We start from the raw sequence: 27,210 nt of genomic DNA, 5'->3' as shown, positions 1-27,210 counted from the left end.
CTTCAGGGTAAGTCCGTAGAGTTGGTGAAGATTCTTAAGAAGAGGAGGATTAATATTGCGTGTGTCCAAGAGACTAAGTGGGTAGGATTTAAGGCTAGGGATGTGGATGGGTACAAGTGGTACTCAGGCAGTGAGAGGCGTCGTAATGGAGTGGGTATTTTAGTGGATGAGGAGCTAAGAGGGCAGGTAGTGGAGGTTAAGAGGGTAAGTGATAGGCTGATGATGATTAAGTTGGTTATTGGGGGGTTTACATTGCATGTGTGTAGTGTTTACGCGCTGCAAGTGGGCTTGGTTGAAGAGGTGAAAGCGAGCTTTTGGGTGGCTTTGGACGAGGTGGTGAGAAGCGTGCCGAGCTCGGAGATGATTGTCATAGCAGGGGACTTCAATGGGCACATTGGGTTTTTCTGGGTGGTTATGATGATGTGCATGGAGGGTTTGGTTTCGGCGACAGAAATGGTGAAGAGGTTGCTCTGTTGGATTTTGTAAGGGCCTTTGGACTGGTGGTTGTCAATTCGAACTTTCCGAAGAAGGAGGATCACCTGATTACTTTCCAAAGCGTTTCAGCCAAGACTCAGATTGACTTTCTGCTGCTTAGAAAGAGGGATAGGGCTATGTGTAAGGATTGTAAAGTCATTTCGAGTGAGCATCTTTCGACTCAACACAGGCTTCTGGTGATGGACTTGATGATCAAGAAGAACAAGAAAAGTAGGGTCGGAGAGGGTCGACCCAGAATTAAGTGGGGTGGTTGATGCCTGTTAGTGTGTTGGAGATAGGGAGAAGGTGGCAGGAATGGGTGTGTGGGAGTGTAGGGAGGATGTGGATGTTATGTGAGATAAGGCGGCCAGCTGCATCAAGGAGGCGGCTAGAAAGGTGTTGGGTGTTTCGAGGGATCGGGTCGGACGACATAAGGACGACATAAGGAGAACTGGTGGTGGAATGAGGAAGTTAAGAAGAAAATGGAGATCAAGAAGGGGGGCGTATGTTCAGTTGATTGAGAGCAAGGATGAAGAGGAAAAGCGGGTGAATAGGGAGGTCTACAAAGTAGCAAGGAAAGAGGCTAAGTTAGCAGTTACGGCGGCTAAGACAGCAACGTTTGAGGGTTTGTATGCGGGGTTAGAGGAGAAAGGCGGGGAACAAAGGTTGTATAGGCTTGCTAAGGCTAGGGAGAGGAAAGGTCGTGACCTCGATCAAGTGAAGTGCATTAAGAGGGAGGACGGTAGAGTGTTGGTGAAAGATGTTCACATTAAGAAGAGATGGCAGGAGTATTTTCATAGGCTTTTAAACGAGGAAGGGAACAGAGGCATTGTGTTAAGGGAGTTGGAGCGCTCGGAGGAGAGCCGCAATTTCAGTTACGGTAGACGTTTTAAGGTTGAAGAGGTCAGAGAGGCTATTCATAGAATGAGGAGGGGTAGGGAGACGGGGCCCGACGAGATCCCGATGGATTTTTGGAAGTATGCTAGTGGGGCAGGCTTAAGGTGGCTGACTGATTTGTTCAACGCCATTTTCACGACTGCGAGAATGTCGGAGGCTTGGAGATGGAGTACGATGATTCCTTTGTATAAAAACAAGGGTGACATTCAGAGTTGCAAAACTATAGGGGAATTAAGCTGTTGAGTCACACTATGAAGATTTGGGAGAGGGTGGTTGAGCGGAGATTGAGAAGGGTCATGTCCATTTCAGAGAATCAGTTTGGTTTTATGCCTGGTCACTTGACGACAGAGGCAATTCACCTGCTGAGAAGATTGGTGGAGCAATATAGGGAAAGGAAGAGGGATTTGCACATGGTGTTCATCGATCTGGAGAAGGCGTATAACAGAGTCCCTAGGGAGGTTCTTTGGAGATGCTTGGAGGTGAGAGGAGTGCAGGTGGCATACATCAGAGCTATTAAGGACATGTACGATGGAGGGAAGACTCGGGTAAGGACGGCGGGAGGAGACTCAGGGCATTTTCCGGGGGATCAAATCTCAACCCTTTCCTTTTTGCGTTGGTGATGGAAGTGTTGACGCGGAGTATTCAAGGTGAGGTGCCGTGGTGTATGTTAGTTGCGGATGATGTAGTGCTGATTGATGAGACGCGGGGGGAGGGGGGTGAATGAGAAATTAGAGGTTTGGAGGTAAACCCTGGAATCTAAGGGGTTCAGGTTAAGTAGGTCCAAGACAGAGTATTTGGAATGCAAGTTCGGTGACTCGAGTCAGGAGAATGGTGTGGTGGTGAGGTTGGACTCTCAGGATGTTTGTAAGAAGGATAGTTTTAAGTATCTTGAGTCTATGATTAAGGGGGATGGCGAGATTGAGGAGGATGTCTCTAAGCATATTGGAGCAGGTTGGATGAAGTGGAGGCTCGCCTCGGAGTGTTATGTGATAGGAAGGTGCCCCTTAAGCTTTAAGGTAAATTCTACAGAGTGGCAGTCCGTCCGGCCATGCTGTATGGAGCTGAATGTTGGCCAGTCAAGAACTCCCATATCCAAAGATTGAAGGTGGTGAAAATGAGAATGTTGCGTTGGATGTGTGGTATCACTGTAGGGGATAGAGTCAGGAATGAGATTATCCGAAAGAAGGTGGGAGTGGCTTTGGTAGAGGACAAGATGAGAGAAGGCAGGTTGAGATGGTTTGGGCATGTGATGAGGAGGAGCACGGATGCCCCTGTTCGGAGGTGTGAGAGACTAGCTTTGGATGGCTTCATGACATTGCGGATTAGGGTTGAAGGCTAGTGTGAGTGTGTGGGTTGTGGCTAGGTGTTAGGAGACTAGGAGAGTATCCGTTTTCCTATTTCTTATTTCATATTGCTTGTACTTTACTTATTTTGTATTCCCTTAATATTTACTGTTATTATTTTATCGCTTATTTTTGTTGTGTTATACATCCTGTTTCGAGTTGCATTACGACCTTACTATACTATTCTCTCTTGAGCCGGGGGTTTATCGAAAACAGCCTCTCTACTTCTTCAGAGGTAGCAGTATGGACTGCATACATTTTACCCTCCCCAGACCTCACTGTCTGGGAATATATTGGGTTGTTGTTGTTGTCAAGTACAGCCTACCAAATGTGTTCAAATTTCATTCCTTTACGTTCCGTGTCAAATAACATTAAACCTTTGTGCTAGGATGTAATTTGATTTTTCCCTAACTACCCTTCCTACCCCCAACAAAATTCACCATGCTTGACCATAAAGACATCAATTCCAAACTAAAGTATAAGGCCTCCCTCTCATTTTGCCGACAAATTGAGGCAATAGTATGAACAAATTCTAAGAAGGGACTAATAAACTTGAACTTATCATTCAACTCATTTGAAAGTAACAATTAGTCTATTCATGATATTCTTGTAAAGGAGAGTCAACTAATTCCAAATCTTCGATAAGACTTGAGAAGTCTCTCATAACCATGGATTGTCTGGCGTGTACATTTCTTTCTTCATATTACATTAAGATCACCTCCTATTCCTCAAGGCTAATCCCAATAGCATTTGCATACTGCAAGCTCATGCAGGACTTCTCTCTAGTTCCTCTAGTTAGGCCATATATTTCCATGAATGTCGAAGTACAACTCACAGTGTTGCTATAGTGTTGTTGGATAGCAGTGAAACTGAATGTACACCCCAAATGGTCCCCTTCAGAGGGCTAAACCCTTTTGTACCAAAACATTACAATTCCTACATTGTTCCCTTCTTACTGTGAAAAAGCTAAATCAATAAACCTATTTCTCCAAATACTATGCTCTAAATGACAACAACAATAACAACAAACCCAGTATATTCCCACCTAGTGGTGTCTGGGGAGGGTAAAATGTACGCAGTCCATACCACTAGCTCCGGAGAAGTAGAGAGGCTGTTTCCGATAGAACCTCGGCTCAAGACAAAAAGACAAAGGACAAAAACGTCAAAAGCGTTCAACACGAATAAAATAACACAACAATAAAGTACACAAACAGACGATGGACCCTCCTCCCCCACCCCTAGACCTACCAACCAAGCTACAGCAAACCCTCCTAACTACAGACTACGACTCGACCACCCACCTTAGCCCTTTACGCTAATGCTTTTCCTCCATACTTTCCTATCAAAGGTCATGTCCTCAGAAAGCTGTAAATGCTCCATGTCACGTCTAATTAATTCTCTCCAGTACTTCTTCGGTCTACCCCTCCCCCGCATGAAACCATCCAAGGCCAACCTCTCACACCTACGAATAAGGGCATCCGTGCCCCTTCTCATCACATGACCAAACCATCTCAACCTCACTTCCCGCATCTTATCTTCCACCGACGCCACTCCCAAGTTCTCCCGAATAATCTCACTCCTCACCCTGTCAGCCCTCGTGAATCTACACATTCAACGCAACATCCTCATTTCTGCCACCTTCAACTTTTAGACATGAGAGTTCTTAACAGGCCAACACTGCGCCCCATACAATATAGCCGGCCGGATCGCACCTTTATAGAATGTCTTTGAGCTTGAGGGACACCTTCTTATCGCATAAAATCCCCAAAGCAAGCCTCCATTTCATCCAACCTGCCCCAATACGGTGAGAGACATCCACATCAATCTCCCCATCCCCTGAATCGTAGACCCAAGATACCTAAAACTATCCCTCTTACAAACCACCTACGAATCCAACTCCACTACCTCCTCTTTCTCTCGCCTCGAGTCACTAAGCTTGCACTCCAAGTACTCTGTCTTGGTCCTACTCAATCGAATCCTTTAGATTCCAGAGTTAATTCTCCAAACCTCCAACTTATCATTAACACCTCGACGCGATACTATGCTCTAAATAAAGACCCAAATAATCTGTTTAGGTTTCCTGGAAACAATAGATGTTGGTTCTCCATTTACGTGTCAGTAATTTTATAGTCCTATGTCTTTTGCTTATCACTCAACCCCTAAATATTCAACTGTCTCTTGTATAGTATAGACAAGCCTGCATTTCCTCTTATCATCTCTATCAACATAATCTATATTAAATTCTAATTTCGTACTAAAGCTCTTGCATCTTGAGCTGATAGGACATTTGGAAGCAGCAAATTTTCTCTATTCTTTATCATTTCAAATAATGATTTTACTTTTCGTCAAAACCTAAGTTGATCGGCCTCGAGTGCTTGTGTCCGATACGAGTGCAGATCTAGAGGTTGGATCCTTCATGAACTAAATTTCAAGATTCAAGGATATGAAACTAGGTTTGGATACAGGTGCAGGATTCAGCTAAAAATAATTCAAATATCTAAAATAAAGTTCTAAAACCTAAATTAGGAGGTATCCAGCGGAGAACTTGAGGAGAAAATATTGATCAAGAAGAGAATACTAGAAGGAGATTAAAGAAAAAAAGGGCAGCATAGAAATTTTTATATACAAGATATTCAATTTTCTTCTAAGTACCAAAAAATCGGTGACTCCTTTTCATTGCATCAGTCTAGAATTCTCTACAGATTTTGGACAAAGTATCCAAAATCAGTTGACTAGATGGGATACAGATCCCACATCTATGTCGTGTCGACACGACACGGGTGCGGCACCTACAGAGAAGAGTCCGAGTAACTTAGGTCAAAACCATTAAAACTTGCCTCCGGTCACCTAGCAATTTTCAAGATATTCTTCATAATGCAATCATAAGTTCCCATCAATGTTGGAAAATCTTAACACTTGAATGTTATTCCAATCTGTAAATACCAAACAAACTTTTTAAGTATTATGTTAATTTATCTTGTCTTTAAAGTGCAATTATTTTAATATATTCATCCACCAATATCAATAGAAAGTCAAATTAATATTTTAAACTGCAAGTCTAGTCAAGGGTGTAGTCAGGATTTCATACAAGTGTCAACATTTAAAAATCAACAATCAAGTTTCGGAAACATAATCATCCTAACAAACACACTAATCTAGGTGGATCCTTGTTTTAAATAATAATAAGTTCAACCTTTTTAACATTTTATTACTGAAATTATGTTCACATTCCATTTCAAAGCGAAAAGGTAAAACAATTTTTTACATGGCAAAATCTAAAACTAATACTTAAGAGCACTAATCTCAAAGAGTAACTTTAAAATTTACTTTTGTTTCACTTTAAAAAAATAAGAATTTAGTAACCTTTATTAGCTCGTTAGAAGTTAGGAAAGAAAAGCATGGAGAACACCAGACATTTTTGAAATATCACTAAAAGTTTTTCCCCCCTAAGTTTCATTATTTTTTAGGCTTCACCCTGAGGACGACATGAAAAAATTTGCTCACAAATACGAGCTAGATCATGAGCACTTCACAGTTGTAAGATAACATTCACTACCAACCAATAAAACTTGCCCATAACAGTTAACAATTGAACACCTTGAAATTACTTACCACTTCTCCATTTTGCATTGCTTCAATGTCCTCCTTGTGTCTTTCTAAGAACGTAGAGAAACTTGGATCCTAAAAAATTTTGAAGAACAATTAACAACTTATGTGTAAGAGCTTTTCACCCTTTATATCAACAAATTAAGTGTTGCACAACCTCTATCATCAAATAAAAAAAAACAGAATACAGCCAGACTTGAACTCATACTACAAGTACAATGAACTCCAAGGCACATTTCTTTTTTTTTTCTTTTTTTTTTTATAACTGTGGTGTCCGGGCCAGCTTGCGCGCACCTCGACTAAATCCACGGGATACCTGCCACCTCTCACCAGCAACAGGTACCAGGTAACTCTGCCCACCAAAACTAGAACAGATGGGAAGAAAACACCTAGTGTTTGTCTCTGCTGGGAATTGAACCTGAGACCTCATGGTGCTCATCCCAATTTCATTAAACCACTAGGCCACACCCTTGGGTGCCCTCCAAGGCACATTTCTCAAAACATGAAAACTTAGAAGCTACTCGTATTTTTTCTGTTAAGAGGCAAGTATTATTGTTATGGCATAAAATTTGCACTGGGGCATTTTTCCAAAAAAAAAAAAATACTAGAAAAGTGGTGTACCATCCATTGAAGCTATTTATACCCATAAAAAGGTTCCCACGTCATTTACAAAATCCATATTCATCCAACCACAAAAACAATATACCAGTATAATCCCATAAGTGGGGTCTAGGGGTGGGATGTACAGAGCTTATCCCTACCTTTGTGGGGTAGAGAAGTGGTTTCCAATAATAAACCGTCGCTCAAAAGAAAATTGTTCGAAACAAGTAGCAAAAACAAATGACAGGAAAATAGCACGATACAAAGCAAATGAAGCAACAGATAATAATAATACACATACACATTGAAGAACAAAGAAGTACGTGATTACTAATAATACTACTCACAAGGAGAAAAGGACAGGAGGCTAGCTCCCTGCTTCTCCCACATAAAAGTGGAATTGTATTCTATCTAGCCTTCAGACCCTTTAACATATTTCATGCTCCATCAATCTAGTCAATTCATGGTTGATTTTGGCATCACTCAGTTCATGCCGAGAATACTGTAAAACGGATCATATTTGTGTTGTAACAAAACAATGTAAAAACAGAGGGTTGATTGACTTTGTATTGTTATTACACATATAATGTTTGTTACACAGCAGGCAGCCCCTCCTTTGCAGATTATCTTGATTCTTGGGTAAGACATGCTTCTCCAGGTATCAGGCATACAATATATATATCGGGAGCCTTTGACTTCATATTTGTTTCCAAAGGTTCAAACAGGGAAACAGGGAACTCCTAGTTCAAACTTTGTAGCAAGTTTCATAATGAAATGCCCATCCCCATTTTTATTCCATATCATTCTATCATTACAAAACCTGATTCAGTTAACCCATTTATTATTAATGTCCATTGCTGTAACATGTTAAGCAAACAGCCATAATATACAGAGTCAGGCATTCTCGATACCAAGTCTATACATAGTTTAAACCCAGGTCTTGTATCCTTTATACTTGAATCCAATACTTTATACTATTAATAGAGCGTTGGTGACTTGTCTCCCTTTCAGGAAAACTATATGTGACTTGGAAATCAGCTTAGGAACTACAGCTATAATTTATAGTTGTTAGAACTTCCGCTACAATCTATACACACTATCAATCAATCCAATAGGTTTGAGATCATTCAATTCAATGGTTGATTTTTCTTGGGAATAAGATCAAGGGAGGTAGCACCAAAGCTTCTTTCAAACCTCTCTTATTGATAAAATAATAGCATAGCTTCATAATGTCTTCTTTTACTTCAAAGCCAACACTTTTGGTAAAATCTATTGAAAAATCATGGATCATGGTCTCTAATTCCTACATTGTGTTTGATCACTTCAATGACCATGAGTTTTCTTCACAATCGCCTTTCCTATATTTCCCATTGAGAAATTAAGACTCTGATTCTCCATTTTAATATAAAGTTGTTTATAGAATTAGAATCTCCTAGGGATCTTCTTTGGTGACCCCCTCAACCACTATTATATCGAATGCTTGTACCTTCGATGTGCCTTTGCAATTACTGAAAACGTAGTATTACTATCTCCTTGTTTCAACCAAAGACATCTTGACATTTTCTCCACAAATTTCCTCACATATAGCTGTTTTTTCCAACTCCATTTGGACGTCTTCTGAATTAATTTAGCTTTCTCTAGATTCATTCCCTTTCATGGTTCTATCAAGTATTATCATTTCCTCTAACAAGTCTAACTTCCTCGATCTATTTAGCATGATATGTATTGATAGATAGAGGTTGCAGAGGTTGTGCTTGCGATAAGCATATAGTTTTGGGGTGGGCCTTTTATCCTGGGGCCTAGAAATAATTATATATTGCTTCAAAAAGGAACTATGTATTGCTCCAAAAAGGAACTATGTATTGCTTCATTTGGGCCCAAATTAATTGGATTTGTTACTCCTATAACACTAGCTTAACTAGGCCTGTTCACTTTTGCCTTTGAAGTCAATTTAGTAAGGTTCGAAAAATTGAATGAAAGTGTCCTAAAGCCATCTGAACCCCCACGTTCTTCTACTATACTTTCCCTCTTGTAGCAGGGTTTTGTAGCTTGTCTCTGGTACGATTAGCTTGCATTTACAACCAGCGACTTCATAAGCTTTGATTGGGATGGGTCCCAAAAGAGAGCGACATCCACTAGAGTTGAAATTTTGTACCTCCCATCTTCCATATCCAAGTCATTAGGAAATTTAGACGCGAGCACTATTCTTTGTATCTTCATACACCAACAAAACCACTACAAACGTCACCGATAATTCTGGAAGTCTCTATTGACCACTCATGGATGGGATTCCAAATGCTTTCACCCACTTAGGGCCTATTTTTCGACAACCTAGTTCAGTTCCAATCATCAGTGACCACCATTATAAGGATAAACGGCGGCCATTCCAAAACAAATCACCAGCATGTATCTTCTCTGCTTCTTGCCTGGAGGGTAGTTCAAATAAAAACTGATTATGAGCTATGGGAGTAGCGCGTACTCCCGCACATATCCTCCGCCTGCTCATAAACCACTTTTTTTCAGAATAGTACCTTCTAATCTATATATCCATAGGTATACTGCATCAAAATATGTAGTCTCCCCTCAAAAGTACCACAACTTACAACTTGATCATTTATTTGTTGCTCCTATAAACAGTCTAAAACATCAAAAATATCTTCTGTTTGAGCTATTAGTTTTTGATTACACCAAAAATAAAACAAAGTTAATCAATTCATCTTAACTCCTGTAGCATCTCCTATTCCTTTCTCGCTGTCCAACAAATGCAAGCAGGGACAGTCTTCCATCTATCTTCCTTTTTGGAAGCATTGCCAAAACAAGCAGTTGAGCAGTCCTTTCAAATTCCCTAGCTTCACCCATTTGATCCTCCTCAAACAGATGAATATTTTCCACAACTAGGAGATCCACAAACAATGTAAAAAGGATGATTAATTGTGTCAGCCTGTTCCCCACATAAAGAACACCTAGCGCATAGGTGAAAGCCTCTCTTATTCAAGTAGTCATGTGTCAATACTGCTTCTTTAACCAGAAGCCAAGTAAAATAGTTCACTAGATAAGGAATCTTTGTTTTCCATGGCCAATCCGCCTCCTGTGCCTCTTATGAGTTTAGTTCCTTATATGATGTGAAAGAATATACCTATGATATCCTTCTGCCACACCAGGTTGTCCCTTTACTCTATTAGGTCGTTAAACCACCAATGTATTGTAGAAACTAGAAAGTAGCTATGCTCTCCATTTCCCAATCATTCAGATGTATTCTGAGATGTAGAATTCATGGTTGGCCAGACCACATCTCAGCAACTGTAGTTTGTTGTTGTTGGCATGAAATGTAAATGTCAGGGTATAATTGTTTCAGAGAAGCAATACCAATCCATTTGCCATTCTAGAATGAGACCTTAAGCCCATTGCAACCTTGAAGCTGATTCTGGTTTGCATTAGAAACCACAGGTTTCTAATTGCTCTCCAAACAGTGCATCCATATGGATAGCAATTAGAAATTGAAGAAAAAGCTTATTAACCGTATCATTTATACTAAGCTAGGCAAAGAATGAAGACTAAGGATGATTATACAATAATACCCTTAATGACATAACTTCTTAGCCATGGGCCTTCAAAAACCTTCATTCCAAGCACCCTTCAAGCCTCCAAGGTAGTGACTCAACGAAATGTCCATGAACTCCTTAACTCGGCTTCGTGTACAAGGTTTTAATGTAACTCGGATTGCATCAATAAGTTTCCTTCTTCAACAGCTCAAACTAACATACCTAAATATCATCTCCAAATAACATGACTAAATATCAATCATTTAAGTATTGATATAACATATTTTAAACTAAATAAACTACTCTTTCACATCCCAAAAAATTCTTTTGAGTACTTTAGCACAATATCTTCGACTTTTTTCTGTAAATCCACAAGGTTCATCTTTTGAAGTCTCGAAAGACAGTAGATTAAATTAGCAAAAGCAGCCTACCTTCCTCTTCAGCCTTTCCAGCTTTCTCTTCTGTACAGCAACATTTTCCTGAATTTTTATATTCTGCATCATCAATTCACTAGTACATTTGTCACCTGCACATCCATTAATGAATCAGAGGATTTGTGCTGATGAAAGGAGAAAAGTTACAAATAAGTAAATAATGGAAGGGGTGTTAAAATAAGGAACAGAACACCAAGATAATCCCATTTTAAGAGCCTGTTTGGATGGAATTAAAAAAATAGCTTTCCGCTTAAGTCCAATTAAAAGCTTAAAATAAGTGCTTATAAATTAAGCAGATAAGTGTTTGGATAGAAGTGTTGAAACTGAAAAAAAAGTTGTTGATGTGTTTGGTAAACAAGTGATGTTAACCACTTTTTTGTTGTCAAAATGAATTAAATGTCCCTAAAGTTGTTAACATCATAAATAAGGTGAATTATTTATAAATTTTAATCCTAAAATAAAATTTTTGAGCAAACCTCCAATGTAATGATGATTCGTTGAAAACAAAGGAGAAAGATGAAGAGGAAATTAGAGGGAAGACACGAAGAGAAGTGGCAAAGAGAAAAAGAAAGAAAAAACATATATTTAAGGGCTACAAGTTCAGGCTATTGTTGGAATTAGAGGAAAATATAAGGAATAAAAAGGTAAATATTTTGGTCAAACCTAAAAGAATTTTAATCTAAAAAGTAAAAAGCTAGGGGTACCCAGCTTCTCACTTTTTGTCTTTTTTAATCAGTTTTTAGCTATTTTTCAGCACTTTTTAACTTAAATAAACACCTAAAAAAGCTAAAAAAAGAGATTAAAAGCTGATTTGACCAGATTTTAATCTTATCCAAACGGGCTGTAAGTCTGGACCTTCTAAAAGTTTCCCAGGCTCACTTTCTGTTTCATTTTCAAACCATATATCCTGAAACATGATCACAAAAAGTTTAGACAAAGCAAAAGTTGACATTGAAGTAGAGATTATTGCTAAATTGAAGATTGAAACCTCTGAAAGGTATCCATCACTGTCTGAAGAATAAGCGAAAGCATCACAGTCATTTTCCATGAATGGTGCATCAAGAGGCAAGTCTTCAAAAGCAGCTTCAACTTCAGTGTTTCTGAGAAAAATTATGACTAGTCATTACCTAATAAGATTTACGTGACAAGATAGAAACACCAGGAACAAAAGTTTCAGCACACAAGGGATGAATAGACCTTTTTTAATTAAGGGATGAACAAGTGTAGTCAAATGATCATTTGAAGTGCAGTTAAGCACTGAAGCTCAGAAAAGCTCAGGGAAGGTGCTTTGCCTAGTTCAAGTTGTGCTTCAATGTAGGTAAGGCACTAAGACGTGTGCCTCATTACCCAAGAGTTCTATCTTGAATCAAGCAGTACTAAACAACAAACTAGAGCCTATTTGGATTGGCTTGTTGTAATTGCTTTTAAGCCAAAATAGCTTTTAAGCACTTTTCTAAGGTTTGGGTAAATTAAAAAAAAAGTGCTTTTAAGCACTTGGTTTTAGCCAAAATGATAAAAATAAGTCAAAAGCCATAAGTTAGGATTTCTAAAATCTAACTTATGGCTTTTGGCTTATAATTCCAAATCCAAAAGTCAAGCCAAACAGGCTCTTACTCGGCAAAGAAATATATTTTCTGATAACCTCAACATAGAGATATATTAATTGTTTAGTGAAACATTATGAAGAATCTATTACCTATATCTTGCACGAAGATATATTTTTATTTCTTTTTCTTAATTGTTCGCTCTTTTACCAACTCCAACACTTCAACTGTGCTTGTGCTTAAAGCCCCAATATACCTCGAGCACTTTTAAAGCTTTTTTCTTTGACAACACAGGGTTGAACAGACCTTTTTTGATGATATCGAGGGGTCAATGCTGAAAAATTGAAGTAAGGAAGAAACGCAAAGCCACAAGTTGAAACACAATCCGAGAAATTTAGCCTTTAGTCTTTACAATTCCATATCATGACAGATTGTCAGTTTAATCTATGCAACATTCCTTGTGTGTTCCCCCAAACGACATCTTTTCCTTTACCTACCAAAACACATCCCTAGCAAAACTTGGATAATAGTTTCTCCTATAGAGAGGGGAACTGGAAGAAAACAGAGAGCACGAATAGCAAAGAATTTCCGGAACATTATTTGAATCAAAATGCGGATAAGGAAAGTAATGGAAGAGAAAATGAAGAGTTCTTCCAGAAAGAAACATGAGCATAGCTTCAGGCTTCATGGTCTGTATGCTGCAAAAAACATTTAGCTTATTGAGGAAATGATAGGGGTTGGAATTGAGTAAAGTAACCCTGAGAATGGGGCAACCTAAGCATAGTCAAAAAATTCGTAATTTTGACTAGACACATCGTCCAAGAGAAATTACAATCTTTTAGGTTGAGAAAATTGTCAATATCTAACTAGATTGACTTGTTATGTAGCTTCTAGTACAAATGATCGGTCTATATAAACATGAGGTATGCAATTGCAAAGAGAGGTTCAATGAAATAAATCACTGTAAAGAGTTTTCAGTTTTATGACATTCTAATACCACCGAAAGATTTTAGTCTCTATAATCAATGTGACCCATCTAGCTGAAACTATAGATTTACAGCATTTAGTTCTACTTTATGTGTGGCCTAGGACCTTCCCCAAAACTTCATATTCTTCTCACATCTCAGCTCTTTTACTGTATGCCACTGCAGGGAAAACAATCCCCTCCCTGTTTCACCTAGATTGGACAATCAAGTCCGACATTTCCTACAAATCTAAAAGTGGTAACTGGTTAGCATCAGTTTTCAATTTTAAAGTAAATGAAGCCGCAAGTACAAAATGAAACAGCATAAGAGGACAAAAATGTCCAGTCTTAAAAGAAAACAGCTCATATCCAACTCTAAAAAATGAACTAAATTCACCTTTCATTAGAGTGGAGTGTTAAATCTGCTTGGTCTTCAACATTACTCTGCACATTTTCTACAATAGTTAAAGAACTCAAGGTCATAAAGATATTCATATGAATGTCCAATCTCAATAGAAGTACTTGCACAATAAAAATAGTGGCAAGATGTCCAGGGAAGTCAAACAGAGAAGTAAACTTGATCCATCTGGTCAAACTTTTGACATTCGACATAAGTACATAAAAAACAAATAAGTAGCCAATGATAAACAGACCGTGACTCTCGACATTTGTCTAATATTTCCTGTTACTTCTCGTACACCAATGAGCTCCCTACAAGAACTAGAGCTTTCAAGTTGGGATGCACCTCTACACTCACTACTCAGTTTAAGGGAATATAAGTTTCTGGAGTATACTTGTGCGAACTTGAAAAAATCCTACTTGGAAGATCAGAGCTTTATTCTTTAAGAAACTCTTTCAATTAAACAAGAGCAATCCAGGAAAATAAGTTGTATCGCAGCAGACTGAACCCCATCACTATACTTCTTCTTTCCCAATTATTCTCATCAACAACAACAACAACAACAAACCCAGTGTATTCCCACTTTGTGGGGTCTGGGGGGGGTAAGATGTACGCAGTCCATACCTCTACCTCTGATGAAGTAGAAAGGCTGTTTCCGAAAGACCCCCGGCTCAAGTTACGAGATATCAAACAAACACATAGTACAGCACAGAAGCAGATGACATAACATAGATACTGCAGCCATAAGGAATATAAAACAGAGTAAAGCAGGAATGCAGGAATATAAAGCAGAGGAAAGCACACAGATTCGTAACAAACATAGAACACGGAACACGGAACAGAACATTGAATACGGAATCATACCAGGAATACACCCCCACCAATTACCTCCCTACATTAGCGACCCGAACAGGCCCTAATCCTCTGCCGTAATTCGCGTCTTCCAGACCTTCCTATCTAGGGTCATGTCCTCGGTAAGCTGTAACTGTTCCATGTCCCGCCTAATCACCTCACCCCAGTACTTCTTCGGTCTACCCCTACCCCGTCTAAAACCATCCAACGCTAGCCTCTCACACCTACGGACCGGGGCATCCATGCCCCTCCTCTTCACGTGTCCGAACCATCTCAATCGTGCTTCCCGCATCTTACACTCCACTGAAGTCACCCCAACCTTCTCCCGGATAGTCTCATTCCGAGCTCTATCCCTTCGGGTCAGTCCACACATCCAGCGCAACATCCGCATTTCTGCCACCTTCATTCTTTGGGTGTGGGAGTTCTTAACTGGCCAACACTCCGCTCCATACAGCAAGGCCGGACGGACTACCACCCTATAGAATTTACCTTTAAGCTTGGGCGGCACCTTCTTATCACACAGCACCCCCGATGCAAGTTTCCACTTCATCCATCCCGCCCCGATACGGTGCGAGACATCCTCGTCAATCTCACCGTTACTCTGGATCACGGACCCGAGGTACTTGAACTTATCCCTTTTCTTTACCTCCTGCGCTTCTAGCCTCACCACTACCTCATTCTCTCGCCTTACGTCATTAAACTTACATTCCACATACTCTGTCTTGGTTCTGCTCACCCTGAACCCTTTAGACTCCAGAGTTTGCCTCCACAGCTCTAATTTGTCGTTCACACCCCCTCGCGTCTCATCTATCAGGACTACATCGTCTGCAAAAAGCATACACCACGGCACCTCCCCTTGGATACGCCGCGTTAACACATCCATTACTAGCGCAAACAAAAAGGGACTAAGAGTAGATCCCTGATGCAATCCTGTCAGGACAGTGAAATGCTCTGAGTCTCCTCCCGCCGTCCTCACCTGGGTTTTCGCTCCCTCATACATATCCTTAATTACTCTGCTATATGCCTGCGGTACTCCACTCACCTCCAAGCATCTCCAAAGCACCTCCCTGGGGACTTTGTCGTACGCCTTTTCTAGGTCGATGAACACCATGTGCAAATCCTTCTTCCTTTCCCTATATTGCTCCACCAACCGCCGTACCAGGTGAATTGCCTCCGTCGTCGAGCGGCCGGGCATAAATCCGAACTGATTTTCCGAGATAGACACTATCCGTCTCAGCCTCACCTCGACCACTCTCTCCCAGATCTTCATAGAGTGACTCAGTAACTTAATCCCCCTATAGTTATTGCAACACTGAATGTCCCCCTTATTCTTATAGAGGGGGATCATGGTACTCCACCTCCACGCCTCGGGCATCTTTGCTGTCCTGAAAATTTCATTGAACAATGCAGTCAACCACCTTACACCAGCCTCTCCAACGAACTTCCAAAACTCCACCGGTATCTCATCCGGCCCCGTCGCCCTACCCCTTCGCATCCTGCGGACTGCCTGTCTAACCTCGTCTACCTTAAAACGTCTACAATAGCTAAAATCCCGACACTCCCCTGAGTGCTCCAGTTCCCCTAACACAATAGCTCTGTCCCCCTCGTCATTCAAGAGCCTATGAAAGTACGACTGCCATCTCTTCTTTATGTGACCGTCCTCCACCAACACTCTACTATCCTCCCCCTTAATGCACCTCACCTGATCGAGGTCACGACCCTTCCTCTCCCTAGCCTTAGCGAGTCGGAACAACTTTTTCTCCCCTCCTTTCCCCTGTAACCCTGCATACAAGCTCTCAAAAGCAGCCGTCTTAGCTGCCGTGACCGCTGACTTCGCCTCCTTCCTTGCTAGCTTGTACTCTTTCCTGTTTACCCGCTTCTCCTCTTCGTCCTTACTTTCCACCAACTTAGCATACGACTCTTTCTTGGTCTCCACTTTCTTCCCCACCTCTACATTCCACCACCAATCCCCCCGATGATGTCCGGCCCGGCCCCTAGAAACACCCAACACCTCCCTTGCATTTTCCCTGATGCACGCTGCCGCCCTGTCCCACATATTATCCACGTCCCCCCTACACTCCCACACCCCCATTCCCGCCAACCTCTCCCCTATCTCCCACGCATTCACTGGCGTCAACCTCTCCCCTATTTCCCAATTATTCTCATATAAATACAAAAGTTGTGATATAAATATATACCATTTGAAGTGTGCCCAATGAAAGCCTATAAAACAAATGGCTTACACATATTTTCTCCCTGTAACATTTCTTTCAAATCCAGCAATAGAAACTAAAGATAAATTAATGAATAAGTCTTTCCAGAAGACAGAAATTTACTAGAAGAATCTCTTTTTGAGTAAAGCTTTCTTCTTCCAGCACGACTGAATATTCCTCTAGGTAAACTTCCTCGTTTTCTTCCTTAGTTTCCCCATCTAATTAATCCTCAGAAAAACAAAAATGAAAATTCATAAAGCATTTGAATGAACGCCATAATTGTTCGCACCCAGTTATCAAACGCACATAGAGACGACCTTAATGTATCGTTGAAAATTTGAAGAATTACTGGTCATGTTGCCATTCAGTATGTTGCCTCTTTCCATACATTGTTTAGCATAAATGGGAGGAGTTTAAGGGCAAGAGAGAAAAGGGTTTATCAAAATTCAGAGCCTTTGCATAACCTGAACCATTTCGAACTACCCAAGGTTAACTAATAGGTTTTTTCTTTTCTGATAAATTCCCAAAAAATACTTATCAGTCGCCTGACGTGTGAAGTTCGTAAAGGTTCAAAGTCGTGCAAATGCTCCAAATTCTAATAAACACTCTTCTTTCTTGCCCTTGAACCCTTCAAACTCCTCCCCCATCTATACCGGAAAAAAAAGGCAAGCGGAGAGAGGCGATAAACTGAACAGCAACAGGACCAATACTTCTCTGAATTTTCAATGGTATATTAAGGTAGTCTCTATGTGGGTGTTTGTTAGCTGGGATGTAAATCAGTCACGGCATTCACGCAAATGATTTCTCTTTTTATTTTGAGTACTGGTAACTAAAACTCCAATGATTTCTCCGTTTTCATTTTTGCTTTTTCAGAGGATTTAATTAGAGGGAGAAGCTAGGAAGAGAAGTTTGCCAAATCTTTCCTTTTTCATTTTTTAATCCCATAAAAAAAAGCAAAAAAAAAAGTTTCTTCTTATTCCCATAAAAAAGCAAAAAAAGTTTCTCCTTATTCCCACAAAAAATTGTGGTTCAGACCGATGAAGTTCGAATCCTACCTTCCCCAAATGAGAGGACATAAAATCCTCATAGTATTGCCTTTTTGGAGTTAGGGGTGGATGTACGATTATTCAGTTTAGTTTTTGCAAACTTCAGTTTGATTTATCGGTGTCTGGTTATTCGGAATTGTGTACCGGATACTAAACCGAATTAGTTCAGTTCAGTTTTCCTAGTTCGATTTTCTAGTGTTGGCCCAATTAAAGGCCATTTTTCTGATTGTAAAATGAACTACTTTTTAAAATTAAAAATAGCCCATTTATGTTTTTTTAATTCAAAATGGGCTTATTTAAGTTTCAGGGCTCTAAATTTTGTCTTCCAAAATAAACTCTTCTTGAACTTTTGAGAAGGATTCCAACATCACAATTCAGCAAGCAATGCAGCCATACACATCAATGTGCAAAAGCCAGCAACATCACGATCCGGCAGCAGAAGCCAGCATCAATGTGCAGCAGCAGCACAAGTCCTGAGTATGTGAGAGTGTAAGTATATTTTTTTCTTTTTTTAGAGCTTGGGTAATAAAAGTTCAGTTCTTCGGTGGCCAATGAACCGCTACCGCATAACCGAGAACCGAACGAACAGCGAACTTTTAGAAAATATAGAACAGAAACCGAAGAACAGAATTAATTTGGTCCAGTCCAATTTTTTGGTTTTTGGTATATTTATGCCCACCCTAGTTGATTATGAGAATTACCATCGGTACCAAATTGCAAAGCAACAGTAATCATCCTCATCTACAACTTGCATAAGCAACCTGGTACATGAAGTCTGCCTTAGTGACTTATTGCCTACTCCAGCAGCATCTCACATCCTAGCGCTCAATAGATGAAATCGATCTTTCCCTTGCTCTTTGAAAAGGTTCCGTCAATTTGAATGATCAGTGATCAAATATTCTTACAAATCACTTTTGGCTATAGAATTGAGTAAATTTATATTATGTTAGGAGCATACAATATGTAAACTCCAACTAGAAAAGGAGTGTTAGGAATTAGAAATTAATAATATGAAAAAAGCATGTTCCTTATAAATATGGGAAAATATGGGAAAGGTTTAAAATCCTAATAATTGTGTAATTAGACATAAGGATTACTTTTCTTTCCTTTTTAGGAATAGTTGTAAATATTATTTAACCCCAACATACTTTAGGGAAAAATCAAACACTTCATTCCCAACATCTTTGGTTTTCTCATGCTTTACACCTTTTATGTTGTCAAACTTTACAGTAGAATCCCTTCAAATAAACCCATGCACTGTACTAAATGTATCTAAAAATCACATTCAAGAACAAAATAAAAAATATGACTTCCTTCAGAGTCTTCCCAGGGCTGTCATATATCGAATTGCTTTATTCAAGATAGGTATATTCCAATACCTTGCTACGGACAAATTAATTCTCTGAGGGGACAACTCTGTTTAAATGCTTGATGAAGTCAGCAGCTTCATCTTTTTAGGCCTAGCAGCATACTATTTCTTGGTAATTAATGTAAGAGTAATAGCATGTTTGGCCAAGCTGCTTTTTTTTTCAAAAATGCTTATTTTTAAAAGATGAGGTGTTTGGCCAATCTTTTGAAAGAAAAGAAGTGCTTTTAGGGGATAGAAAAAGCAGTTTTTCATAAGCAACAAAATGAGTAATTTTTTTTTTCTAAAAGCACTTTTCTTCTTTTAGGAAAAGCAATTTTGAGAAAAATACACTTAAAAGCACTTATAGAAAGCTTGATCAAACACTTAATTGCTGCTCAAAAATGTTTTTAAAATTTATTGGCCAAACATAAACTGCTACATACCAAAAGTACTTTTTGAAAAGCACTTTCCAAAATAAGTTGATTATAGAAGCTTAGCCACTTCATTTAATTCAAGGAAATCTTTTTTAAATACAAAATTGGGGACATGATGCCTAGTCCTCCATCCTTGGTTTTGTCCAACTGAAACTCATTCTTAATCAAGAATTAGAAAAAGAAAACAAGCAAAGGCTCTCAAAATTGTAGAGTCAAAACAAGCTCTAAATTATTCCAAGTAAATTGATTATCAAAAAAAAAATATTCCATGGAAATTGCAATCAAAATATATTGCAACTTATTTGTCCTAACGAAATACTTAAAGCATTTTGACGATGTTTAAACATCTTCCAAAAACTCGTATCATCTAACAACTTCGGCCTTAAATAGAAAAGTAATAACTTATATTCGATTACACTAGATTGTCTTGATTGAAGCACTAGTTCTAGTTTCTACATCTGATTAGGATAGGCACTCACTTCCTCCACAACATCCACTAGCAGCACAATTATACTCGAGTAACCACTAACCAAAGGGCTTACACATATTTTAGTCTTAAGATGTTTCTTTCAAAATAAAAACGTTTAATTATAATAAAATACAGCAATAAAAACTAGGATAAATTAATGAATAAGTCATTCAAGAAGAGACACAGAGAGAGATTTACTGGATGAATATCTCTTTTTGAATAAAGCTTTCTTCTTCCGGCGATCTCGAAGCACTGACGGAAGATTCTTCTTGGCAAACTTCCTCGCGTTCTTCCCTAGCTTTCCCATCCTAATTAATCCTCTAATAAACAGAAACAAGAATTAACAAAAGCATTTGAATGAACGGCATAATAGTTCACACCACACTAACAAACATACAAGACATAGAGACAGCCTTAATATGCAGTTAAGAATTCAATAAAGTACTGGTCGCGTTGTTGTCCAGCTTGTTGCCTCTTTCCACTAATTTTTTTGTTTATAACCATGTGTTCTGGCCAGCTCGCACTTCGACTAATAACACGCAATACATGTCACCTCCTTCAGTAACAAGTGTTAGATAACTCTGTCTACCGTTCACCATGGCTAGAATAAATGGAAAGAAATCATTAGTGTTTTGTCTCTGTTGGAAATTGAACCTGAGACTTCATGGTTCTCAACCTACGTCATCGACAATTGGACTACACCCTTGGGTGCCACTAGCGTTTTTGTTTTGTAGTACAAATGAGAGGAGTTTGAAGGGTTTAAGGGCAATAACTTCCCGAGTTAGGTGACTAATAAGTTTGTCCTTTTTTTTCATTTGCACTTTTTGGTGTTCCTACTAGGTGAATCCCACCTCACATTCAGCCAATCATCACATTTGATTCTTTACAATATGAGTGAACAGCAAATCCAGTATCAAGAAGATCAAAACTATCAAAGGTCTTCTCAATGTATTATGTTGTATCCAACATTAAGTAGGTGGAATTCCACCTAGTAGAACATCCAAAATGATGATTTATCACATTCTATCTTTTGGTGTCCACAACAATCCTAAAATTTTCTAGTCCATGTAGGATATGATGTATCATGCCAGACCTATTGCCTAACATGTTTGACAAAAGGACCAATTTCTTTCAAACCTTCTTGGACTATAAGATCAAGTATGTGAGCCATACATCTCAAATGAAGATGAATACCACCCATCATATTAGTTTCATGCATCTCTAATTTTTTAACCATGACATCATTTAAAAAAGAAGGAGGAGGAGTAAGGAGTGTAGACTGAGAATTAAGTGGGGCGGCTTGACGCCAGTGAATGCGTGGGAGATAGGGGAGAGGTTGGCGGGAATGGGGGTGTGGGAGTGTAGGGGGGACGTGGATAATATGTGGGACAGGGCGGCAACGTGCATCAGGGAGAATGCAAGGGAGGTGTTGGGTGTTTCTAGGGGCCGGGCCGGACATCATCGGGGGGATTGGTGGTGGAATGAAGAGGTGGGGAAGAAAGTGGTGACCAAGAAAGAGGCGTATGCTAAGTTGGTGGAAAGCAAGGACGAAGAAGAGAAGCGGGTAAACAGGAAAGAGTACAAGCTAGCGAGGAAGGAGGCGAAGTCAGCGGTCACGGCAGCTAAGACGGCCGCTTTTGAGAGCTTGTATGCAGGGTTACAGGGGAAAGGAGGGGAGAAAAAGTTGTTCCGACTCGCTAAGGCTAGGGAGAGGAAGGGTCGTGACCTCGATCAGGTGCGGTGCATTAAGGGGGAGGACGGTAGAGTGTTGGTGGAGGACGGCCACATAAAGAAGAGATGGCAGTCGTACTTTCATAGGCTCTTGAATGACGAGGGGGACAGAGCTATTGTGTTAGGGGAACTGGAGCACTCAGGGGAGTGTCGGGATTTTAGCTATTGTAGACGTTTTAAGGTAGACGAGGTTAGACAGGCAGTCCGCAGGATGCGAAGGGGTAGGGCGACGGGGCCGGATGAGATACCGGTGGAGTTTTGGAAGTTCGTTGGAGAGGCTGGTGTAAGGTGGTTGACTGCATTGTTCAATGAAATTTTCAGGACGGCAAAGATGCCCGAGGCGTGGAGGTGGAGTACCATGATCCCCCTCTATAAGAATAAGGGGGACATTCAGTGTTGCAATAACTATAGGGGGATTAAGTTACTGAGTCACTCTATGAAGATATGGGAGAGAGTGGTCGAGGTGAGGCTGAGACGGATAGTGTCTATTTCGGAAAACCAGTTCGGATTTATGCCCGGCCGCTCGACGACGGAGGCAATCCACCTGGTACGGAGGTTGGTGGAGCAGTATAGGGAGAGGAAGAAGGATCTGCACATGGTGTTCATCGACCTGGAAAAGGCGTACGACAAAGTCCCCAGGGAAGTGCTTTGGAGATGCTTGGAGGTGAGTGGAGTACCGCAGGCATATATCAGAGTAATTAAGGATATGTATGAGGGAGCGAAAACCCAGGTGAGGACGGCGGGAGGAGACTCATTTCACTGTCCTGGCAGGATTGCATCAGGGATCTACTCTTAGTCCCTTTTTGTTTGCGTTAGTAATGGATGTGTTGACGCGGCGTATCCAAGGGGAGGTGCCGTGGTGTATGCTTTTTGCAGACGATGTAGTCCTGATAGATGAGACTCGAGGGGGTGTGAATGACAAATTAGAGTTGTGGAGGCAAACTCTGGAGTCTAAAGGGTTCAGGGTGAGCAGAACCAAGACAGAGTATGTGGAATGTAAGTTTAATGACGTGAGGCGGGAGAATGAGGTAGGAGTGACGCTAGAAGCACAGGAGGTAGGGAAGAGGGATAAGTTCAAGTATCTCGGGTCCATGATCCAGAGTAACGGTGAGATTGACGAGGATGTCTCGCATCGTATTGGGGCGGGATGGATGAAGTGGAAACTCGCATCGGGGGTGCTGTGTGATAAGAAGGTGCCGCCCAAGCTTAAAGGCAAATTCTATAGGGTGGTAGTCCGTCCGGCCTTGCTGTATGGAGCGGAGTGTTGGCCAGTTAAGAACTCCCACATCCAAAAAATGAAGGTGGCAGAAATGCGGATGTTGCGCTGGATGTGTGGACTGACCCGAGGGGATAGAGTTCGGAATGAGACTATCCGGGAAAAGGTTGGTGTGACTTCAGTGGAGTGTAAGATGCGGGAAGCACGATTGAGATGGTTCGGACACGTGAAGAGGAGGGGCATGGATGCCCCGGTCCGTAGGTGTGAGAGGCTAGCGTTGGATGGTTTTAGACGGGGAAGGGGTAGACCGAAGAAGTACTGGGGTGAGGTGATTAGACGGGACATGGAACAGTTACAGCTCACCGAGGACATGACCCTAGATAGGAAGGTCTGGAAGATGCGAATTACGGCAGAGGATTAGGGCCAGTTCGGGTCGCTAGTGTAGGGAATTAATTGGTGGGGGTGTATTCCGGTTATGATTCCGTATTCAGTGTTTCGTGTTCCGTGTTTCATGTTTATTACGAATCTGTGTGCTTTCCTCTGCTTTATATTCCTGCATTCCTGCTTTACTCTATTTTATATTCCTTATGGGTGCCGTATCTATGTTATGTCATCTGCTTCTGTGCTGTACTATGTGTTTGTGTGATATCTCGTGACTTGAGCCGGGGGTCTTTCGGAAACAGCCTTTCTACTGCATCAAAGGTAGAGGTATGGACTGCGTACATCTTACCCCCCCAGACCCCACCAAGTGGGAATACACTGGGTTTGTTGTTGTTGTTGTTGTTGACATCATTTAAAAAAGCATGATATATATGTAGTAAGAGTGAACACGTTGTCCAAATTTAATTCAATTAAAGACTTACCAATAGCATTCGACATCTTCTTACCCTTATGACTAGAGAAAAGACAAAAAAAATAATATTATTTTTTTTTTGATAACCAACAACAACAACAACAAACCCAGTATTCCCACATCGTGGGGTCTGGGGAGGGTAGAGCGTACGCAATCCATACCACTACCTCTAAAGAAGTAGAGAGGTTGTTTCCGATAGACCCCCGGCTCAAGACAAAGGACAGTATATATATATATATAAAAAAATGCATGGAACATAAAATAACATAGGTACGACATCCACCAAAAATATTGAACACTACCAAACAAGGACACCAAAGCCCTCCTACCTACTGCCTACGACTCAACCACACACCTTAGCCCTCTATCCTAATTTATTTTGATAACCAAAAATTTTAATATTAATTAATGCAACACCCAAATTCTATCAATAAAATGAGCGACCAAACACAAAATTAATCCATTGCAGCAAAGTCCATTTGTCTTTGGAATGGAAAATTTGTTGTTGTACTACACTGAAACATTTATTTGGTTTTTGTCTCTCTTCATTGCAAACTTATCAAAATCCCTTGTTATGGTCATATGGGAAGGACATCAAAAAAGAGGTTGGCTTTAAACATAAACTTCTGAAGCCTTCCTTTCTACAAAGATAAAGGTAGTATTTCCGTGATTATAATCTCAACTAAAGCTCTCCTAACTACTTCATTATCAAACTTTCACATTCTTCCATGTATCATCCTTATAGTCACAATCACATAATGACACTTCACTATATCATCTCTAATAGCATCTTTAAACTTTTCAAAATGTTCCCAAAGTACATTGGAAGACTTCTCTTTTCTTTGTACCTTAACTAGTATCAGGTTTAATAGAATTTGTAGAATTTGTAGGTGAAGAAATAGATCGGCTTTTGTGGAATCCACCTCAGACTCTACATTCAAGTTCATCCATATATGAAACATCGAATGAAAAGAGAATTAAAAAATGCACAACAATATACAGGGAGAAAACTAAAAGAAAGAAGAATCAAAATGTTCAAAGTTCAACTGTTCATTCATTTGATTAATATAATCAATAAAAATTCCTATAGGCATACTCACTTAGCAAGAAAGAAGGTGGAATCAAACATAGTTCTATAGGAAAGAAGTCATGATCAAAGCCAGAAACAAGGTTCTTGAGGAAAGAAGGCAGAAACAAGCATGAAAGAAGGGAGAATCAAAGTCTATAACTGAACAAAATTTCAACTCAAATACATTTACAGCTTGTTTAGATGGTTGTTACCTATTGTGTTGTGTTGTTGTTAGTTTAAATACAATGTTTGTTTTGATTGTTACTTTAATTTTACTGTATCGGATTGTTAAATCCGTCGTTAGGTAACTATAAAAAGTTTTGGTGTGATCGCATTTTGACTCTTTTTATCCTTATTTAATAATCCTATTTTATACTTACAATACCTTTTTATAGTAGCTCTACTTTGTACCCTACTTTTCTGGTAGGTTTATCCTTCAAAGTATCCTTTTTATAGTAGCTCTACCTTGTACCCTACTTTTCTAGTAGATTTATCTTTCAAAGTGTTGATGTGTAACATTATGTAATGATGGAAAATGATACAATCAATCAAATATTGTATTCATTACAACAATATAATATGATGCAAAACATCAGGAAACAATGTGTAACAATCCTCCAAACAGAGTGTCAGATTCAAATAATCTATTCCATCAACTCAAACATACAAAATTATGACTCAGAGAACTCACGATTTCTAAAAAGCATAGTAAAGTTGCAGTCATGTAACTAGGAGGCCGCGGGTTCAAGTCATGGAAACAACCTCTTGCATGAATACACGGCAAAGCCGCATGCAGTAGTTCATTGTGACCCGGCCCTTCTCCAGACCCGTGCATAGTGGGAGCTTTAGTACACTAGGCTGCCCATTTTTAGAACTCACAATTTCGACAAGCAGAAAGTGAAACAATAGTGATTGAGAAATATTTATTTAACCTAAGAACAAGGAATAATAATCGAAATCGCGACTTCAACAACAACAAATCACACTTTGAACAAGCCTCAATACAATTATGGTGTGGTGTGTATAGCTGCGTTCTTTTCAACAAAAAAAGTTCACCAGATTTTTCTTTAATTCAATTGTTTCTTACAAAAAAAAATACAATGATGGAACTAAGCAGACGACGAGAAAGACGTACGAGCAGTGGCAAGCGGAGACGTACGAGCAGTGGCAAGCGGAGGCAGCGAGGACAGAGACCTCCGAGTTTCAGTGCATGGGACTTAAGTTCGAACCCTAAATCTGAGCAATAGGTTAATTCAATTTGAACCCTGAATCTAAATGAGGTCTAACCGGCTTGTTTTGGGCTGCAGATGTGTCATTTGTTTCGGCTTGTTTTGGACTGCAGATGTGTCATTTGTTTCTCGTTGAAGTGGAGAAAATTTCGCTATTAAAGTTTTTTCAACTTCTCAATTACCAAAATATATACTGAAAAAAAAAATTAGTTATTAAACCACTTCAAGCTTTGAATTACTAAAATGATTTATTTCTATTTTCTCATCTATCAAATTGATAATAATCTATCCATATATAAATTAAATTGATAATCAATTTATCGAATGGACAATGGATTTGTCGGATCGATAATCAACCTATCATCGGATAGATAATAGATCTGTCTCAAAAATGGATCATTCCTAAAACAAAAAAAGTATAGTCTATTTAATTAAAAAAGGAAAAGACATGAAAAGTTCATTCAACAAAGAATCACTTAAAGATAGACTCGACCCTGTAATTTGATCGTTAAGAGGGAGGAGTGGGATTTTGACCTTCAATTTTTGTGGCCCATTTAATATTAGGGTTTTCTTAAGAGGAAATTTCATAAATAACAAACTTAAGCTCATAATTAGAAATTTCATAGAAACTATTTCATAATTACCTGAAATAACAACTTGTATTTTGTATTTTATGAAAGTGTTGCTACTAAAATACATATAAAATGAGTAAGGTCGTCTCAATAAAATTAGTGGTCTAAAGCCAAATTTTAATATGTGACCTTAAATATATGCACATAACAAAAATATTATTAATAATTTAAAATTATTTTTTGGTTCTTACGTACTACTTTTTTTAAGGGTAGTATTCTTGGAAGATATTAAGTAATTACTTTCGCATAATAGTATTATTGTTTATAAAAGAAGGACTAATTTTAATTAATAAGATGTTAGCCATTTGTTTGCA

At 39.5% G+C, this 27,210-nt stretch overlaps 1 protein-coding gene across 9 annotated transcripts in view; it reads right to left on the bottom strand.

Moving 5' to 3' along the window:
* Nucleotides 1-26,395, bottom strand: part of LOC107847636 (nucleolar complex-associated protein 2) — a 36,725-nt gene extending 10,330 nt beyond the window's left edge. Inside the window, exons 1-8 of one of the 9 annotated variants that reach the window (XM_047398935.1) lie at nucleotides 26,171-26,395; nucleotides 23,977-24,008; nucleotides 20,365-20,486; nucleotides 13,802-13,859; nucleotides 11,885-11,996; nucleotides 11,752-11,803; nucleotides 10,894-10,988; nucleotides 6,327-6,395 (exon numbers count right to left, since the gene is read on the bottom strand). In XM_047398935.1, the coding sequence (XP_047254891.1) occupies nucleotides 6,327-6,395; nucleotides 10,894-10,988; nucleotides 11,752-11,803; nucleotides 11,885-11,996; nucleotides 13,802-13,859; nucleotides 20,365-20,473 (495 nt within the window). In that variant the 5' untranslated portion in view covers nucleotides 20,474-20,486; nucleotides 23,977-24,008; nucleotides 26,171-26,395. Of the gene's footprint in view, nucleotides 1-6,326; nucleotides 6,396-10,893; nucleotides 10,989-11,712; nucleotides 11,804-11,884; nucleotides 11,997-13,801; nucleotides 13,860-20,364; nucleotides 20,487-23,976; nucleotides 24,009-26,170 lie in introns of all 9 variants that reach the window. The other 8 variants (XM_016692015.2, XM_047398932.1, XM_047398933.1 and 5 more) reach the window with 8 other exon arrangements.
* Between the last annotated feature and the right edge of the window lie 815 nt (nucleotides 26,396-27,210).

Source organism: Capsicum annuum, chromosome 11 (genome assembly GCF_002878395.1).
Source record: "Capsicum annuum cultivar UCD-10X-F1 chromosome 11, UCD10Xv1.1, whole genome shotgun sequence".
Lineage (NCBI taxonomy): Eukaryota > Viridiplantae > Streptophyta > Magnoliopsida > Solanales > Solanaceae > Capsicum > Capsicum annuum.
The sequence above is the reverse complement of the archived record's forward strand: the minus strand, read 5'-3'. Positions and strand labels throughout refer to the sequence as shown.